Source organism: Galeopterus variegatus, unplaced genomic scaffold (assembly GCF_000696425.1).
Source record: "Galeopterus variegatus unplaced genomic scaffold, G_variegatus-3.0.2 Scaffold1112, whole genome shotgun sequence".
NCBI classification, from domain to species: domain Eukaryota; kingdom Metazoa; phylum Chordata; class Mammalia; order Dermoptera; family Cynocephalidae; genus Galeopterus; species Galeopterus variegatus.
Window position 1 is genome coordinate 25,677 of NW_007727223.1, and position 18,929 is coordinate 44,605.

An 18,929-nucleotide genomic window follows, 5' to 3' on the forward strand; every position below is an offset into this window, starting at 1 on the left:
AGATTCCAAAAAGTATGAAAATCCCTCTGTTTGTGCTCAAGCAGTTCTAAAAATGTTTTGCATCCTGTTTTTGGACACCTTTAAAGTTTATAGTCAAGTCAGTCTGGTGGCTAAAAATAGTATGCAGTTATGGATTTAGCTAAAAGTAATGTAAAAGGCTCTTGTGTTTTCAAAATCCTGCCTAATGTGGGAGTAAACATCAATAAGGCTTTAGAATTTACTTTCTCCTGTAAACTCATTGTCTCCTATTAGTGGATTATCCAGAAAATGGAGGTCATTTGGCCCATTTCCCTGCCTTTAGGCAACTATTACATCCCCAACTAATAAGTATTCGTCCCATCAAAGTGAAATCACATACGCACTTCAAAAACAATCTCATGGCACCTTTATTTTAGTTGTCTTGTTTACTTTGAGATTTAACATGATAAATTAAGAACTAGTGTTAGACTAATTTTAATTTTTAAAAGACTAAACATGAATGATTGGTATATAGTGAACCAAGATGCTCATTTCTGAATAGTAGCTCAAGAACCACATTCTCCCCCAACCACACCACTAGATATAATGATTCTAAGCAGGATATTATTAACAACTTGGAACTTGGCTTTCTTAGATAACAAAATAGGAAAGTAAAGTGAATCTTGGATATGCCTTACAGAGAGTAATTTCAAAATGTATGTAGGTTCCCCCAAACATTTAGGGTACTGAGGATTTCTATGAGATGGTCTGCTCACTATTTCCAGTTCTCTTAGAAATGGACTCTTTTCTTCTGTAGTGTTCATCCATGCCAGTGACTGCCTTGCCAAGCTAGGTGGTACTGGAGTGAGCTCCTCACCCGAGGGGAATCAATCACAGTTCCCAGCCCATCCTGGGCACAAGTGATTGGTCCAGAAATGGACACCTGATGCAAAATAAACCAATGAATCCCTTCCCTGGGGCCTGTGGACTGCGAGCCAACAAGTCTGTGTCTTTCAGTGGTAGAAAAGTGTCTGCAGCCATGTTCAAGCCTTCCATGTAGGGAAAAGAAGATGAAAGAATGAACACAGAGACACAGAGACAGAAAATACACTGAGATGCCAAGGAATGCTCAGGATGTTTCAGTTCCAGTTATTCTTGAGCTTCATCTGTGTTTAGTTGGATTCCAAGAAAAATAAATTTCTCCCTTTGCCTAAACCAGCCTCACTAATACTGAGGAAAACTTCAAAATATCTCATCCACTGAAAATTGAATAAGATACCAAGATCTCAGATATTGGCTAGATCATGGGGAGATATTGAAACAAAGCACCTCTGCTTATCTTCTTTTAGCCTGCCCTGATTTTTCTATTTCTAGCATCACAGTGAATTTTAGTGAGGATGTGCAATTCAACCCATATGGCTGAAAGTCAGCTCCAGTAAATATCATAACCAGAAATTCCTGGATATAGATGTCATCCATCATACATAATTCACTCTGTTCTCTGAATTAAAAGATGGGTAGACCACTTTCAACAGCTAATAAGAGGCCCCAACTTGAAAGAATTGATTCTAGGGATCAAGCGATGTCTCGCAGAACCCACATTACAGCCAGAACCCAGGAAAGAACAACTAGGGGTCACAGAGGGGTCAGGACTTTCCTGCCATCTCCCATCTGTGTGTGTCACATTCATTATCCTTTCTTTCTCTGCAAACCAGCTTTCCTTGCTCCTCAGGTAGAAAGCATGGCTGCTTCATTGCTCTACGTGTTTCTGACACGGCCAAATAGGGAATCATTCAGTCAATGAGCCTCTTCTCAAATCTTTCTCCTTCTCTCTCCTTCCCTCTCTCACTACTCCTTTCAAATACACAATTCCAAGAGTCAGCCCTCTGATTGGCCCAACTTGGTCCACCAGCCAACCCCTGGTGCAATCAACCAATACACTGAGGAAAAGAGGCAAGGGTCTTATTGAATACATGGCTACTGAGATATATCACTTGAGGTGAAGAGGTAGGGCTGTGGGTGGAGAGGTCATTTTGAATTGGGAGACATTCCAGGTGTACCCAATACTAATAAGTATCTTTTACAGAGCATTTACTATATGCCAGACTCTTTTATAAGCAATTCACATTTGATACCCTGTCTAACCCTCCAACAACCTTATAAGAAGGGTACCATCATTATCCCCATTTCATAGAAGATGAGGCTAAAGCAGAGACATTAGACAACTTGGCCAAGGTCACTTAGTGATCAGAATGTGCACTCTTAGATGCATACCACCATGGCAAATATCTCCTCAAATACAGTCCCTCATTTTCCTTATCACTGTAATCTGAGGATCTAACATGCCCTTCACCAGGCTTTCACCTCTCCTCATCCTAATCTCTCTCTCTGCTAATCAGTTCTTTATTAAATAGGCGCTGGCTATGCAATTTCATGTAAACCTTCATTTAGGCCTGTGATGGGCAATCCCCAGAGTTACAATAATTCTTCCCACTTTAGCAAATCAAACAGTTTAAATGATGTACCTGAATTCACTAAGCTAGTAAGCAGAAAGCTGAGTCCTCTAATTCCAAGTTCATGGCTATTTCTTTTGAGTCCTCAAATGAGAGGCAGGAAGTTACTCCAGGACTGTCCCCCAATTACTTATAAGCAATTCACATTTGATACCCTGTCTAACCCTCCAACAACCTTATAAGAAGGGTACCATCATGATCCCCATTTCATAGAGGATGAGGCTAAAGCAGAGACATTAGACAACTTGGCCAAGATCACTTAGTGTTCAGAATGTGCACTCTTAGATGCATACCACCATGACAAATATCTTCTCAAATACAGTCCCTCATTTTCCTTATCACCGTAATCTGAGGATCTAACATGCCCTTCACCAGGCTTTCACCTCTCCTCATCCTAATCTCTCTCTCTGTTAATCGGTTCTTTATTAAATAGGCGCTGGCTATGCAATTTCATGTAAACCTTCATTTAGGCCTGTGATGGGCAATCCCCAGAGTTACAATAATCCTTCCCACTTTAGCAAATCAAACAGTTTAAATGATGTACCTGAGTTCACTAAGCTAGTAAGCAGAAAGCTGAGTCCTCTAATTCCAAGTTCATGCTATTTCTTTTGAGTCCTCAAATGAGAGGCAGGAAGTTACTCCAGGACTGTCCCCCAATTAAATTTCTTCCTGATGGTTTCCTCCAGGAAACTGGTTTCTTTCTTCAACTAAAATTTGCTGTGTATTCCCTTCAGTTTATCCAGAAGCCCAAATGAAGCGGTAGCATTAGGCGGAACTGGCTTCTGGAATTCAGAATCCCCACTACTTTGATTTTCTTGGAATCTGGAAAACAGGCTGTAGGGAGCCTGGTCATTCTGCCATCAGCATTCCCAGCATCACACACTTCCACTGAAAGATATGTGTTTGTCCACTCTCCCTAGGAGAGAAGGGACAGAACTGGCTTGTGGAATTCAGAATCCCCACTACTTTGATTTTCTTGGAATCTGGAAAACAGGTTGTAGGGAGCCTGGTCATTCTGCCATCAGCATCCCCAGCATCACACACTTCCACTGAAAGATATGTGTTTGTCCACTCTCCCTAGGAGAGAAGGGTAGCAAGGGCAAGTCGGCTTACCCACATCCCTGCACTGTAATCTACCGATTCAATCATGCCAGCATCCCACGAATCATCAGACAGAGACGGCCGCACAAGAACATCAGACAGAGATGGTTTCACTGTGAACATCAGTCAGGCTGCCTTAAAAGTTCCAGGAAGAAATCTGAATGCACTTTTTTTAATCTGGTAGCAAAGACTTCTTAATCCCTGTTCAAACAGTTTCCCAAATCCTCTCATGTTGATATTAAAGTGTCCCCAGATTTCACCCTGGAATTAAGTCTAAGTTATTTAAATTGTGTGATCAGAAGTTGACATTGGAGCTTAAACAGGCAGATTGTGGCATTAGTGCTGCTGTGATATTTGCCAGTTCTTTTGGCCACATTTTGGGGTAAAATTCCAAAATTTTTGAGCTAATTACATAGTACAAATAATACAGCTTTTGCAATATCTGTAGAAGAGGTCTAGGACTGAAACACCACTGTTTTTCTAGCTATCATTTAAATATGGAATTACCCTTTAGACCCCTATTCAATGCAGAGCAAAATTACCATCTTATACCTTGGCCCTGTTGTAAACGTCAATGAGAAATAATATACAAATATTTCCCTAATGGAAAAGTTCTGTTCTACACATTGCCAAAAATCAGATAGAGAATGATATTAACCCTCAGCTTACAATCTAATGCTGCACCTGGCATTCTCGCTGTGTCATAAAGAGGCACAAGTGTCCAAGCACACAGTTGGAGTTTAGTTCAATTTGCTGTCCCCCAAAAAATGTGTGTAGGGAGCATCTCCCTGACCCTGGCCTTGTCAGATAACTAAGAACCCAGGGAAATCTGAGTTCAAGGAAAAATCTAAATGCCAGGGAGGTCCTCTGAAGCTTGTTTAAGTGAAGGAATGTTCATCCAGTTCACAAAGGCTAAGGAAGTAAGACCAATTGGGTAAAGAAGCTAATCCAGAAAACTACAATGCCTGGGCCCAAAATGCCTTCTAATGTCCATGATGCTGATTTTGACAAATTACTATCAAGACCTCTTTCTCTCACTGAATGTACCGACACCTTCCTCATTACCCCTTCTTCTGTACCCTATACAATTCATGTTCACTAGGTAATAGTGAACATTGCCATTGCTGTGGAGGACTAGGCTGTCACCAGAACAGCCTTCTGCTGAGCCCTACAAAAATGACGTGATACACATGGGGTACACCATGCTGAGAGTCCCCATAGGATCACCTCAGTTCTAATGACATTTGGAGCCAGATAGTTCTGCCCTATCATATGGTAGTTAAGAACATGGGTTCCAGAGTCAAACTCAACTCTACTAATTATTGCTTTAACTTTTCTGCCTATTTTCCTTCCAGAAAATGGAGATAAATAGTATCACTTGCCTCAGTAGCTTGTTGGAAGGATTAAATAAGGGAAAGCATGTGAAATGCTAAGACTAGTGCCTGGTACATAGTTAGCACTCAGTAAGTGCCAACTGGCATCATCACCTCTACTATGGTAACCATCATTATTATCAGTACTGGTGGTGGTGGTGGCAGTCATAGCATAGCTCCTAGTGAATGGAGAGAGAGTCAGTGGTCAGAAAGTCTTCATGTTTCTTATTGTATCTTACTCTTCACAAGAATTCTGTGAGGTTTTTTATCACCATTTCAAAGGTGAAAATGAAAATTCAGGTGGGTGAAGAAACCTGTCTTAAGTCACAAAGCTAGTAAGTTGCAGACCCAGGATTCAGAGTAGAGTCAGTTTAATTAACATGGACTAGATGTGGTTCTTGGTGCCTTCTTTGTGCTCCACACATATTTCTGTTACTTCATATGGTATCTACTTGGTCACTTTTTGGCATTCCCCCCATACCACCACCTCCCAGATGACATCTTTCACCCACTGACAACCCTATCACGTGACACATGGTAGGAGTGCAGGAAGTGTTTGAGAGATTGTATTAAATAGTTGCAGCACTGTGGGTGAGCTCCTGCATCAAGAAAGTGTTCTGTCCCATCCGTTCTTCTGATCACCTGCTAGTACATGTCACTTGAGCCTTTGGGGTCTAGGGAACCTCTTGCTGAGTGAGAATAGCCTTGTCAGCATTTATTTACATGTACCCCATTCAGCCTCTATGGGTAAAAATTCAGAAACAGAAGAGCAAGCAGCGAAGGGAGCTGTTAGAACTTTCAAATGCTATTTTTTAAGATGTTCCAAAAATCCCTGAGTGTGGCTGAACATAAATAACCCTGGTGGGAATTGTCCTTGGGAGGCCATCCCATTGAGGAATGTTATTGCCCGAAACAAAAGCAAATGGCCAGCAGAGATTTTCTTTGGAGGACTTGGTGCACCTGTATGCTGTCTTTCATCAAGCGATATGAATAAACAATTCTTTTGTCAAAGCTAATTTATTTTTATGCTTGGAAAAGGTAGCAATAGAGACAAATGACTACACTTTATTTTGGCACAACTTCATCTTTGAAATGTGTTTGTAATGGTTCTGCCACTGAAAACTCCACTCAAGAACCTCAGCCTGGTTTGACAGGATGTTCTTTCTTCCCAAGGCTCAAGCACTCAGAGCAGAAAAATGGCATTGTTTTCCCTTGCAGACTTCAGTTTTATAAGCCTCTTTTTATGATGTCATTAGGAACTGTCCAAGTTCTGGGAGAAGTAATCATTCTTTGGGTTTCTCCAATATTCTGCTGCATAAAGTCTGCTGGGAGCTAACCATAGGCCAGAATGGTGTTGTCTGTAACCACTGGGTCTTCTCTCAAAATGTCAATACTGTGGAGTTAAAAGGCATTGAGTGAGTCCCAAAGATGGGTGTGACCTGAGGGACTGCACTTGATGATAGCATCTCTCAAAGCCGATTAGCAGGAAAAAACCCACTTCACAAACACTAGTTTTTCTCTCCATCCACTTGGCAACTGCAAAGACAGCAACTGGCAGTAAGTATCTGACATACCACTTACCCAGATCCATCCCAAAATACCAAGTTAGTTCACTAAGGCTTAGGCCCCAATATGAGGAGGAAAGAGATAGGTCAGTGTCATGGCCTTCAAGCTCTTGGGATGGAACCTTTGCTGCTTAGCAGCTTTTAATGTGGCCTCTGACCCACTCTCAGACCAGGAATTAACCTACCTCATTCTTCCCTTCACTCTCCAGAAGGGCCAAGTCACAAAAGAGATGGGGAAATATTTTGTGACTATGTGCAGTTGTATAGACCTTTTTGGATTTATGGTTGCCTATAATATTTTCCATGGGAAGGAGCAAAGAGCAGTAGCCTTATCTCAGCCAACTCAACCTGGTGGCAAACCCTTCTCCATCCATCAGACCTGCAGTCCAAATGTCACCTCTTCTGGGAAGCCACCCCTGATTCTCTAGGGAAGAATTCATGCCTCATATAGTTTTACTACATCATCTGCCTTAATGTTCCCTTATAGATCTTTCTCCTCACAAGCTGTAAGCTCCAGGAAGACAGTTTATATCCTCTCATCATGATCCCCCTAGTGCCAAACCCAATATGCAGAAGCTTTAGAAAAATAAGACTTTAAGGATTCTTTTGCATGGAATCATTACTAGCCCCTGTCGAGACTATCAACCTATCATCTCATTTCAGAAGCTTCTATCCTGCTGCTTCTCTCAAATTCTCTCAAAATTTCCAAATTTTGGAAAGCACCACACATGGGCTGAGCCCAACCTTAAAGCAGGAAGTGATTGTATTAAGAAGTTCCAGAAGGAACCAGTACTCTGAGGTTGCTGAGTGGATTCTAGACTCCCATACTCATTTACAAGGAAAAGCAGAATCTCAGTGTTCTTCCAGAACTTTTTCATCTCGCCACCTCCTCCTCACAGCTGAGTTTTATTTACACTGAAATATAATATGGACATTTTGATAAGCCATTGATTCATTCACTCAACTCATATCATAGTGAACACTTATTATGTGCTAAACATGCTAAGTACCAAGAATTCAGCTGGGGTATCAAAATAGTTAAAGTCTTGATTCATGGCCCAGCATGAAAGACAAATTAATTTTACAATTGATTCATTAATTATGATTATAATAAGTATCTTAGTACAATCAGGCTGCTATAACAGAATACCACAGATGGCTTATAAACAGTAGAAATTTATTTCTCACTGTTCCAGAGGCTGGAAAGTCCACAATGAAGGCACAACAGATTCAGTGTCTGATGAGGCCCACTTCCTGGTTCATAGATAGCTGCCTCTTTACTGTCCTCACATGGCAGCTCTCTGGGACCTCTTTTATAAGGGCACTCATCCCATTCATGAGTGGTCTGCCCTCATGACCTACTTACCTCCCAAAGGCCCTATCCCCAAATCCACCCCACTAAGGATTAGGTTTCAACATATGAGTTTTGAGGGGACACATGCGGTCCATTGCAGTAAGTGTTACCAAGAAGGTGAGCTAGGATTACAAGAAAGTACTCTAGGGGGACCCAACCTAGGGAAGTGAAGTTTTGAAGCTGAAATACAGAAGATGACAAGAAGGCCAAGAGTTGCCTAGGGAGGCAGGGAAAGGGACCAGCACTTGTGACAGCCTCCACGTAAGAAGATTAGCACAACACAAAGGCATCACCAAGCTCTGTGCAAAGGAATCACTATGTGTGTTTGAGTGAAGCTTCCGTGGTGGCACGGAAGAAACACCCTTCTAGCTAACTAGTGGGTACGGGGATTTATTGAAAGGAAGGTAAGAGATTCTCAAGGAACTGAAAGAGAGGAGGAATAAGTAGGCCTTGTGGGAATTAGAAAACCGGTAAAAGCCGAAGTTCCTTTCTGGGACTCTAGACAGCCTCTTCTCTCTCTTCTCCTTTTTACTCTCCCTCCTGTCCTTCCTGCCATCCCTTCCTCCCTTCCTCTTTCCCTCTCTACATCTCTACTTCTTTCTCTCTCTTCTTTGTCAAGTGTCTTATTCTGCTTTGACCGGCTCCAGTATGGCAGCCAACCCCGAGTCCACATCATCTTACCATTTCAGTTCCACCAGCCAATTGCAGTCTCAACGTCTCTCAGTTCAATTGCTTGAGAGAGTAATAGGATCGATAGCTGGCCACTTAATAGAATTAGTTGGTTGACTTTGAGTCAGGTGCCCATGTACTAGTCATCTTGTTTTTTTTTGCCACACAGAATTGGCCAGCCAATTCATGTTCCATGTGATCTAGGTGGAGTTCTACCCCAAGCCACAGGCATGGAGGACATAACTCATGCCTAAGCAAATCAGCACAGCATATTACTGGCCATAGAAATTGGTTCAGGGTATATATATGTGTAAGACTTTGGGTGAGAATTCTGGGATGAAAGATTCTCCATCTTCCATGCACATTACAAGAAGAAATACTCTTTCTTTAGATAATGAGATGTGATATTGTGAGGTTCAGATATTTAGCAACATTTTTGTGACATTAAGGGGAGCCAGAATGAGCATAGAGCCAACCCAGAGTAACCAAAACCAAGATTTTGAGTAAAAACTCAGTTGTGGTGATGTCATCTGAGCCATGATTCCAGCCTTACCTGAAGTTGTCTTTACCCCATGACATCTCCAAGCCAATCAGTTCTTTTTGTTGATTAAGCCAGCTTAAGTTGGATTTTTCTGTCACTTGCAGAAAAAGTCAAACTGATTTGGCTTGCTCCTTACCCTAACAGTTGTGGAGTGGGGCTAGGAGGGCAAGTTATGTTCCAAGTGGGAAATGATTCTTTGAGAAGGTAATCAATCCAAAATATATTCAAGGCACCTGGACAACTTAGAGGTATAAAGAAACAAATAGCATGGCTACAGCATGTTGCCAGTTTAATTGAATTAATAAGCAAAGGAGGAAAAAATAGAGGTCAGTTCTGATACTAAATTGCTCGATCTTCTTTTCTAAAGAATTTTAATCACGTTTTTATCACTTCATTAATTTTTTCAATTTTTTCTCAAACAGTAACTATTCTTCTTAGAAATAGCCACAGGCTATGTTTGAATCATCTCAAACGAGCTCCTTTTGAATTATTCATGTGAGAAAATCTCTCTAGATATCCAGAAATAGGGCATCTTTCTGCTTCCATAATTTAAAAACAACTGACCGCATATTGCTGAAAAGAAAAACTGTTTGAAACCAGATTTGAAAAATATCACCCCATTTTTCTTTGTACAGATCAAATTTGCTGGAGAAAACTGGGGGAAAATAGAACTATAATAATACACTTGACTCTTTTTTACTGTATGTTTATGTTTGTGTTTCTTACCTGTTAGAAATTGCCAATAACTAGAAAGCAGGCAGCTGTCTACACAGTGAGGCTGAACATTTTTCTAGCACAATGCCATGATACATGGGCAAATTCCACTAGTAGTAGATGTGAGCATAACTCTGGGCTTTGAGACAAAGACCTTCTATGTAAATCCGGTCTCTACTCACTCCTTTTTTTTCTCTTTTCATTTTCTTCTCAAGGAACGCAAATTTCCCAAGTTTGTATCCAAAGAAATGGAAAACATGTACATCGAGGAGCTCAAGTCGTCCGTCAACCTGCTCATGGCCAACTTGGAGAGCATGCCGGTGTCCAAAGGTGGGGAGTTCAAGCTTCAGAAACTCAAACGCAGCCACAACGCTTCCATCATCGACATGGGTGAGGAGAGTGAGAACCAGCTCTCCAAGTCAGATGTTCTGCTGTCTTTCTCCTTGGAGGTAAAAAGCCTAAACTTTTCAAAGTTTCCTGGCACAGCAAGCAGGACCCGGGTGATTAGTTACATCACAATCAGCTTGTTTTCCCTTTTGCACGCCAGGAACAGTTATTAAAATAATAGCTTGCTAAGCACAGGTCAGCTAATCAGCAAGTAATTTCCCATCTCCAGGAGACCACACTTTTCTGAAGGAAATGCAGTTTTAAGAACCACTTACTAAATTTACTCTTGCATTACTTTCCCTGTCTTAAAGCAGTGCTCAAGAATTTTGTAAATACCTTATGCAATTTAGAGTTTAACATTTTAGCAACCTGTGTGATAGTTACGAGAGAAGCTGTCTAGCATCATTTTGTGATGAGTTGTAAATTTTCTTTTCCATCATCTTTCCTGTTGGCTACGTGGTAGAGAGTCCCTTGTGGTAGTGAAGCCTTTTTTAGTTTATCTCAGCACCCAAAATAAGAACCTGTTCAGGCCAGTATTATGGCAGAATGCTCTACATGTCAATAAATTTCTCTGTAATTTCTCTTTACACCTTTGCTTTTCGTCTATATAATCTAAGCAGTTGTTTGATCTACCTATATGGGAATTACCTGAGAAGCTGGTTCAGTATGCAAATTCCTGGGCACCACCCAGACCTGCTGGCTGACCCAGAGTCTCTAGGGAAATGGGAATATAAAATGATGCAGCCACTTTGAAAAACAGGTTAACATTTCTCAAAAAGTTCAATGTAAAACTACCATGTGATCCAGCAACTCCACTCTGATATCTACCCAGTAGAGATGAAAATACATGCTCCCACAAAGACTTGATTGCAAATATTTATAGCAGTGTTATTCATAGTAGACAAAAATGGACACCACCTAACTGTCCAGCAGCAGGTGAGTGGATAGACAAAATGTGCTATATCCATACAACAGAATCCGATTCAGCAATTGAAAGTAACAACCTCCTGATGCATCTGATGACACGACTGAGCCTCAAAAGTATTCCGCTTGGTGAAAGAAGCCAGACACAAGAGACCATCTATTGCATGATTCCACTGATCTAAAATGTCCTGAAGGCAGACCTACAGGAATAGCGAGTAGATTAATGTTGCCTGGGGCAGGAGGTGAAAATGGGCATAAGCGATCTTATTTGGGGAGATAAAAATGTTCTAAAACTAATTTACGACAATGATCACACACTTAGTACATTAACTAAAAATCATTGAATTGTACACCCGAAATGGGTTAGTTATATGATATGTAAAATATGCCTTAATAAAGTTGTCAGAAAAAAAAAGAAACTCTAGGTGGGGCGCAGCCCTGGAATGTGTACTTTAGCAAGCTACCCAGGTACGCATGCACTCCAAATTAGGGGAACCACTGACAACTTATCAAAGTTCAGAATCCCACAAGGATTTTATGATGACCCCAGATTTGAGGAGACCAAGAGAATAAATCAAATTTCTGTACATTTAATTAGAATGTGTAAAGACTAAATTAATTTTCTAGAACATCGTTAAGACTTGCTGTGAATTAACTGCAGGTAATTTGTTTTTCTGTGCTTGGTGAGGATCAAGATACTCACATTACAGTGTCTTCAGCATGTATTTTGCAGTTGAAAGAAGCAGTATTCAATTAAATATAGAGCACTTGGTGTGTGAAAAAATCATCAGTGTAATTTCACAGAAACTTTCTTTATTTTTAATACTACCACCTGAGGTACTGAATGCTTTTTCTTAGGTGTCTTTGAATTTGATTATTGCCAATTAGAGGTGGCAATTTATTCCCTACTGCCTCTTGTCTTCCTATAGAAAGGGGGGGAGGGGAAGTGGTTTATTGATTTTTGTGAAGGTCTTAAATCTGTAATTTTCTAATTCTTTATTGATACTCAACATTATACAGCTGATTATCTGAAATATAGATGTGGGCAAGTACCCAACTATGCTCCTATGTGTACATGATTCAGACAATTTGGACTTGTAAATACAAGTACAGAATGAAATGCCCTTGGGTTCCCAAATACTCTTTAATTAGAACACTAAATTGCATGTCACAGCAAAACTGCCAACAAAAACCATTGCACATCTATTTGTGAATGTGTTTGTGGGGATACGGTGAGGGGAGACAAGAAGTAAAGGATTGTCATCTCAGCAGGGCAGACTAGGATTGAAATTTGCAGGTTGATGCAAAACATATTTTATATAACTATGGAATTGCATGGCTGGAAGGGACACGAGAGTAAGTTACTCTGCAGCAAGTAAACTAGGGTCCAGGACACTGAGTGGCATGACCTTGAGCAGGGACAGTGTTCTGATGAAAAGCAACAGGGATTTGCAGAATGCTATGATGGGCTGGGTGCTTTATCCTCATCAACTTAGTGACAATCTTTTGAGGTGTTTACAGATGTGGAAACAAAGCCTCGGAGAACCTAAGAAACCTGCAAATGATCACACAGCTAGTGAAGATGCAGAATCAGGATCTGAAGTCAGATCTTTTAAATTCCAAAATTTGTGTTTTGTCCACTGTGCTTTCCATTTCTTATCATTTGTGTGGTTCTTCCCAAAGTAAACATGTTCAGTTATATACATCATTTCATCTGATATTCATACAACAGCCACAGGATACATATCATTATCTCCACTTTACAGATAAGAAAAATGAGGCTCTGGGAATTTGAAAGAAAAATGAAGTGACTTCAACATCAAGACATCTGCCCAACATCACATGAGTAGCACAATGGTTCTCAGAGTATGGCCCCTGGGTCAGCAGCAGCAGCATCACCCTGAAAATTGTTAGATATGGAAAGTCTGGGCTCCACCCCAGACCTACTGATCAGAAACCCTGGGAGTGGAGCCCAGCAAGCTGTGGTTTAACAAGCCCTACTGATGATTCTGATTCACACTAAGGTTGAGAACCCATAGACTGTTAAGCGGCAAAACAGTGACTCATGAATCCTGGATCCAAGATGGCCCTTTTGTACTTCCTGGAATCAAACCCATCAAGGAAGTATACATTTTTTGCACACCCACATTCTTGTTCTTGTGTAATGCCATTACTTCTCTTGGAGTACAATTGAGTGATTATAGATCTCTGATATAGGTCATTTGTTTCAGTTTTTTAAATCAATAATTCTTTCTTTTCTTTTCTCCTCCCCATTTCCTCTCTCCTCTCTGTTTTGCTCCTCCTGTCTCTCATGACAAGGCATACCACTAAATATCAGAATGCCTAGTGATTGAATAGAGTTTGGAGTAGTTAGTGGTGAGAAGTACCAGAAATTGTAAATGTTACATCTAGGTCCGTCATGACACCAGCCTTTTCCCTCAGTCTAGACCAGAGACTATGCAGCTGCAGACATGTTTTTGTTTTGACTCAACAATGTTGGCCTGCACAGAGTTTGCATATTTAATTTCTCCCTATTTGGATTATTGTCAATATTTTAAAAGCAGATTTCTGACTGTGATTCTGATTCAGATTTCCATTTTCTGGCAGGAAAAATTGGGTAACTCTGGTATCTGGTAACTCCGAACTGGGGAAAGACAAGGCAGCAATGGGCTGCAACTGGCAGCTGCCCCCTTAGGCGGAGCACGTGCTCTTCAGTTTGCCACAGTCTCCAGTATTCCCTATTGCACCTCTGACTCTAATGATAAATGGCACTTGCCTTTATCTTAGTACTTGCACTATTGCTTATTTTATTTTAAAGAGAAAAGTGAATTCATAAGCCTATGACTCTCTGCCAAGTGCTGAATCAAAAGCTAAGCTAAAGAAAACAGGAGAGAGCCTATTTCTTGGTGGAAATGAAAAAACATCCTATTTGTTTAGCATGGAAAGAGTAGCCTATTTCATATTACCTGTCTGACCCCTGTGAGCATCTGAATTAGCAAGTGTCGTCTTTTTATCTGGGAGACGATAGCTACACACTATGAGGAGTTGCATCATCCTGCTAGACTGGTCTGGGGAAAACTGGTAGAAACCTGACAGAAGCCATCAGATACCTGTTGCTTTTCTTTGTAACCGCTTATGTATATGTTTTCCTGTGGGTGATGCTTCCCATGGACACTGGCAATAACCTCCATTATGTGTGATTCTATTTTGAGGTGGTCATCATGGAAGTTCAAGGCCTCAAATCCTTGGCTCCAAATCGCATTGTATATTGCACAATGGAGGTGGAAGGAGGAGAGAAACTACAGACTGACCAGGCCGAGGCATCCAAACCAACGTAAGTTATGTTTCCCATGGTGCTTCTTACAGAGGGTTGTTGCCATTGGCTACATTTTGGCCAACTCCAAGGTAAAGGTTTATTTTCCCTAGAAAGTCCTAGAAAAAACATACCTGTTTATTTTTCAAACAAGATGACTGCATTTTCACTTGACAGCCATTACAGGGTTTCCAGTTCCTTCAAAGCAGAGAGCAGAAGGAAATTAAAGAAAGCATTCTTTCTAGAAGCTTTAGGTGTTCAGCTTAGAGAGTTTAGTTACAACTTTCCCCCTTCAATACGATGTGCAGAAAAGTTAAATTTGATATAAATTTGTTTTATTATATTTTCTACATAATATTTGTTTATAGCATAAGTAATTTTTTTCAAAATCTTTCTCTGTATGCCAGTTATGAATAGATTACAAAGCAATATGTTACATTGAACACAATACATTAATTTGTTAGGTCAATACAATTTTGTGAAATGTTCACTGCGTGCGTGTACACCCAAGGTATTGTTGCACAGTGGAGAGGAAAATAGTCATTGTTGTAGCCCTACAGAGCTTAGAGTTTAGTAGAGGCATCCAAAAAATAATCACACAAATATATAATTATAAGTAGTTATAAATGTTGAGAAAGAAAGAATACTTTGAGGGTAGATAGCAAAGGACCTGAACCAGTTCATGTGAACAGAGGCAGAATAAGCCTTCCTTAGGACATGTGAGTCATTTGAGCTAATATTATGGAATGGGAGTGGGGGTGGAGAGCATTTGGAGCAGAGTGAATAGCTTGCGCAAAGGTCCTGTGGTCAACAAAGACCCTGTAGCAAGGAGGGATTCAAAGAAGGCCCTTGTTAGGCCACAGAGGGAAAAGCATGGGGAGACATGATGAGATATGTATTTTGAAGAGATCACTCTGGCTTCAGTGGAGGGGGCCAGAGTTGGTGCAGGAGATAGATCAGGTTAGGATCCTGTTGCAGTGGTCCACAGGAGTAATGATGGTTAATTCATTTGGGTCAATAGACTCTCAGGCCTCAAAGATTCTTGTGAGATCACTGCTCCCTTCCCTCCCTGCTCACTGCCTCTCTCCCTGCCTTATCTGTCTCAGTTCAGTCAGTCTAGACTAATGAGCATCCTTTTTTTGTTGGTGGTGTTAATTCATAAGAGAGTCATCAAAAGGGTAACTCCTAATAGCAGCTCACTGCCTCTCCTCCCCCAGAGCATTATGAGCTGTTTGGCAGAACATGAATAACTTACCAGGATGTTCAAACAAAACAGTTCAAAGAAAGCACTGAATGTTTCCCGGACTAGAGAAATTCGGATGGGCATTGTATGCCTTCAAGTGGTTTTTTGCATGAATAGGCCTCAGATGCTCAGAAGCTGGGTGAAATTAATGAGTGTGTGCAGGAGGAAATGGAAACCAATGCAGTTTGTCCCACACCTCCCTCCCTCCGTTTTTTTAAACTTAGTTTCACACTGACAATGAACGCAGTTTCTCTTTTATTACCCTTGATGAAATCCCAATTTTTCCACAAATGGCTTGATCATTATCAGTGCTATTATGTTATGCTGTACTACTTATATGTGCTTTTTTAAAATGTGTGATATATGGGAGAAGGGAAACCTATTTGGTGTTTCTGCCAATCTTTAAAGACGTGGGCCCCAACATGGTGTCAGAAGACAGAGAAAGAAATAGCTCTGATTATTCTAACCGGCTGTTGTTTCACATGAGCTGTGTTAACTCAAAACACAATTCATATCATCTTATTGGATGTAATAGGCTAAGTTGCCAGGGTAAATAATTAGTTGATTTTCATGTGTTTATGAATGTTTAAAAGAGAGTTACAGATTACAAATAAATATAGAATGCTTGGGTCTACCTACTTGAACATGAATACATAGTACATAGTACATAGAACATGAGTACATATTCCACATACATATTTGCTCATATACATGTGCATTAATCATGTTGTCCATACACATAAACATCTCACAGTGAAACATTTTGTTTTTCTACCCAGAAGTATACTTTTTTAATTCATCTTCAATTAGTGAGTGGGTATTACCAAAACCTCACAGAGGGTATATTGATTTGTTTATTTTTTTAAACTGACACATAATTGATTGTACATATTTATGGGGTACAGAGTTAAATTTCAATACATGTATACAATGTATGATGATTAAATCGGGGAAGTTAGTATATACATCATTGCAAACATTGAACATTTCTTTGTGATGAGAGATTTGATTTGTTTGTTTTTTAATACATTAAGAATCCAGGTTTGATGACAAGGATCAAGTCAGATCAGTTGGTAGCAGCCACCTAGAGTGCCATATTGAGAAGAGTTATGACACCAAATCTGTATTCAGAGGATGATAGTGCCGTGATCAACTCGTCATGCCTGCTATGGGAGAGGAAGGGGCACTAGTACCCCGTATTTGCCATTTCTAAAGTATCCCAAAGAGCTTAAAATCTAGAAACACTCGTATTTCTTCCTGTCTTTTCCTTTATCGTTACTGTATAGATTCTCCTTATAACCTTTGGTCATCTTCCTTCCAAACCTGCAGTTCTTTTCCCAGTACTTTTCTTTACCTTTTTCTTTGTTATGGTTCAGTTCTGCTAGTTTGCTTCTCCAATTTTATCTGGCAGGATGAATGAGCCTATTCTCGCAGGTCCACTTTCTTCCTGCCTCCCCAGGTTTGACTTACTCAGAATCCTCTCAATCATTTTTTTTCTCTGAAGCTTTTATTTCTTCCCCTTTTCTCTTCCCACCCACTCCTTCTACTCACAGTTTCTCTCATTACTAATCTCCAGCTGTCATCTCTGCTACTTGATTTTTATTATCTCGAAATGATTCCTTTAGGGGGTTATCTCTCATTTGTCCTAATAACTCCACTTCATCATCTGACGTTTGACTTACTCAGAATCCTCTCAATCATTTTTTTTCTCTGAAGCTTTTATTTCTTCCCCTTTTCTCTTCCCACACATTCCTTCTACTCACAGTTTCTCTCATTACTAATCTCCAGCTGTCATCTCTGCTACTTGATTTTTATTATCTTGAAATGATTCCTTTAGGGGGTTATCTCTCATTTGTCCTAATAACTCCACTTCATCATCTGACAAGGTTAGACCTTTTCCTTCCCTATTCATCTCTGAGGCTTGTCTTTGGCTATTCCTACAGCCCGCTGGTGCCCATACTTTATTTATCTATTCTAAAACCAAAATTCTATTCAAGCCTGTTTTGTTTATTACTCATAAATTCCGCTGTTGCTGCTACCATGTATTACACCTGGTAACTGAAACCGTAACCTCTTGCCATATCACATGTCTACAAGGAATTTAGCTTTTGTCTTTTTTTTCAAGGACAGTCACAATCCGGGAGTACATTCCATAACCCATTTTGTCTAAGAGTGTATTCTTTGGAACTCTAATGTGTAGAATACTCCAAGAAAAATGGGAGTAGAGTGAGTAGAACAGTGGTCAAGTAAGTTTGGGAAATACAAGACATTATATTTCTTTCTATTCATAATGTACATTGGCATTTTAAAGATTTTGAACATTCCAACAATAAATAAACCTGTTTATACACGATTTTCCCAAACTTATTTCAAGTAATACCTGTTAACATCCGTATTAGTCCTGTTTCTGTTGCTCATAATAGAACACCTGAAACTGGGTAATTTGTAAAGGAAAGAGGTTTATTTCTTACAGTTTTGGAGGCTGGGAAGCCCAAGGTCCAGGGGTACATCTTGTGAGGGCCTTCTGCTTGGTGGGGACTCTCTGCAGAATCCCGTGGTGACACAGGGTGTCACATGGTGAGGGCTGAGCAAGAGTGTTTCCACACGCTTTCTTCCTCTTCTCTTAAAGCCCCCAGTCTACTCCCTGATAACCCATTAAAAAATTAACCCATTAATCCATTAACAGAGACATAGCTCTTATGATCCAATCACTTCCCAAAGGCCCAATCTTTCAACACTGCCACATTGGGGATCCAGCTTCCACATGAGCTTTGGAGGGACAAACATTCAGATCATAATAACATCCAACTGGAAAATGCTGGTCTATATTGTTCAGCCCTAGTAATAGAGGTTCTGAGCTCTCCCTCACCTCCTGTCACCAATGCCGTCTCTTCACTTAGTAACCAGGGCCCTGCCTAGCATGGTTGTATTGGATCAGTTGCACAATATAAGAATACTGCGTTCATAAGGTATGTGTACTTTGTGGTTGGAAAAAATGATGTGTGTGGGCATGTGGCCGGTGAGGACAGTCTTTATTCTCTCAGCTGAATTCTGGCCCCTACTCAGCCTTCATTTTATCAATTGGTTTGCTACATGTGGGTTATTTTCAAGCAGACTATATATCCTCTTGATTCTGTTGTCCTCCTCACCTAGGCTTTTAACATGGAAAGCCAGGAGATACATGATTAAGATTTTTCCATGAGATGTATTTATTTAAAAATATTGCTTTCCTTTGTTACATATTGTTTCTGCTTCTGGTAGGAAACCAATAGGG

The 18,929-nt window shown here is 40.4% G+C and overlaps 1 protein-coding gene across 1 annotated transcript in view; it reads left to right on the plus strand.

Annotated features, from left to right (window-relative positions):
• Positions 1–18,929, plus strand: part of CADPS (Ca++-dependent secretion activator) — a gene marked incomplete at its 5' end in the record, with an annotated part of 282,061 nt that overhangs the window by 1,836 nt on the left and 261,296 nt on the right. The window contains 2 exons of the mRNA XM_008574861.1: positions 10,004–10,237; positions 14,312–14,433. Coding sequence (XP_008573083.1) covers positions 10,004–10,237; positions 14,312–14,433 — 356 coding nt within the window. The remainder of the gene's footprint in view (positions 1–10,003; positions 10,238–14,311; positions 14,434–18,929) is intronic.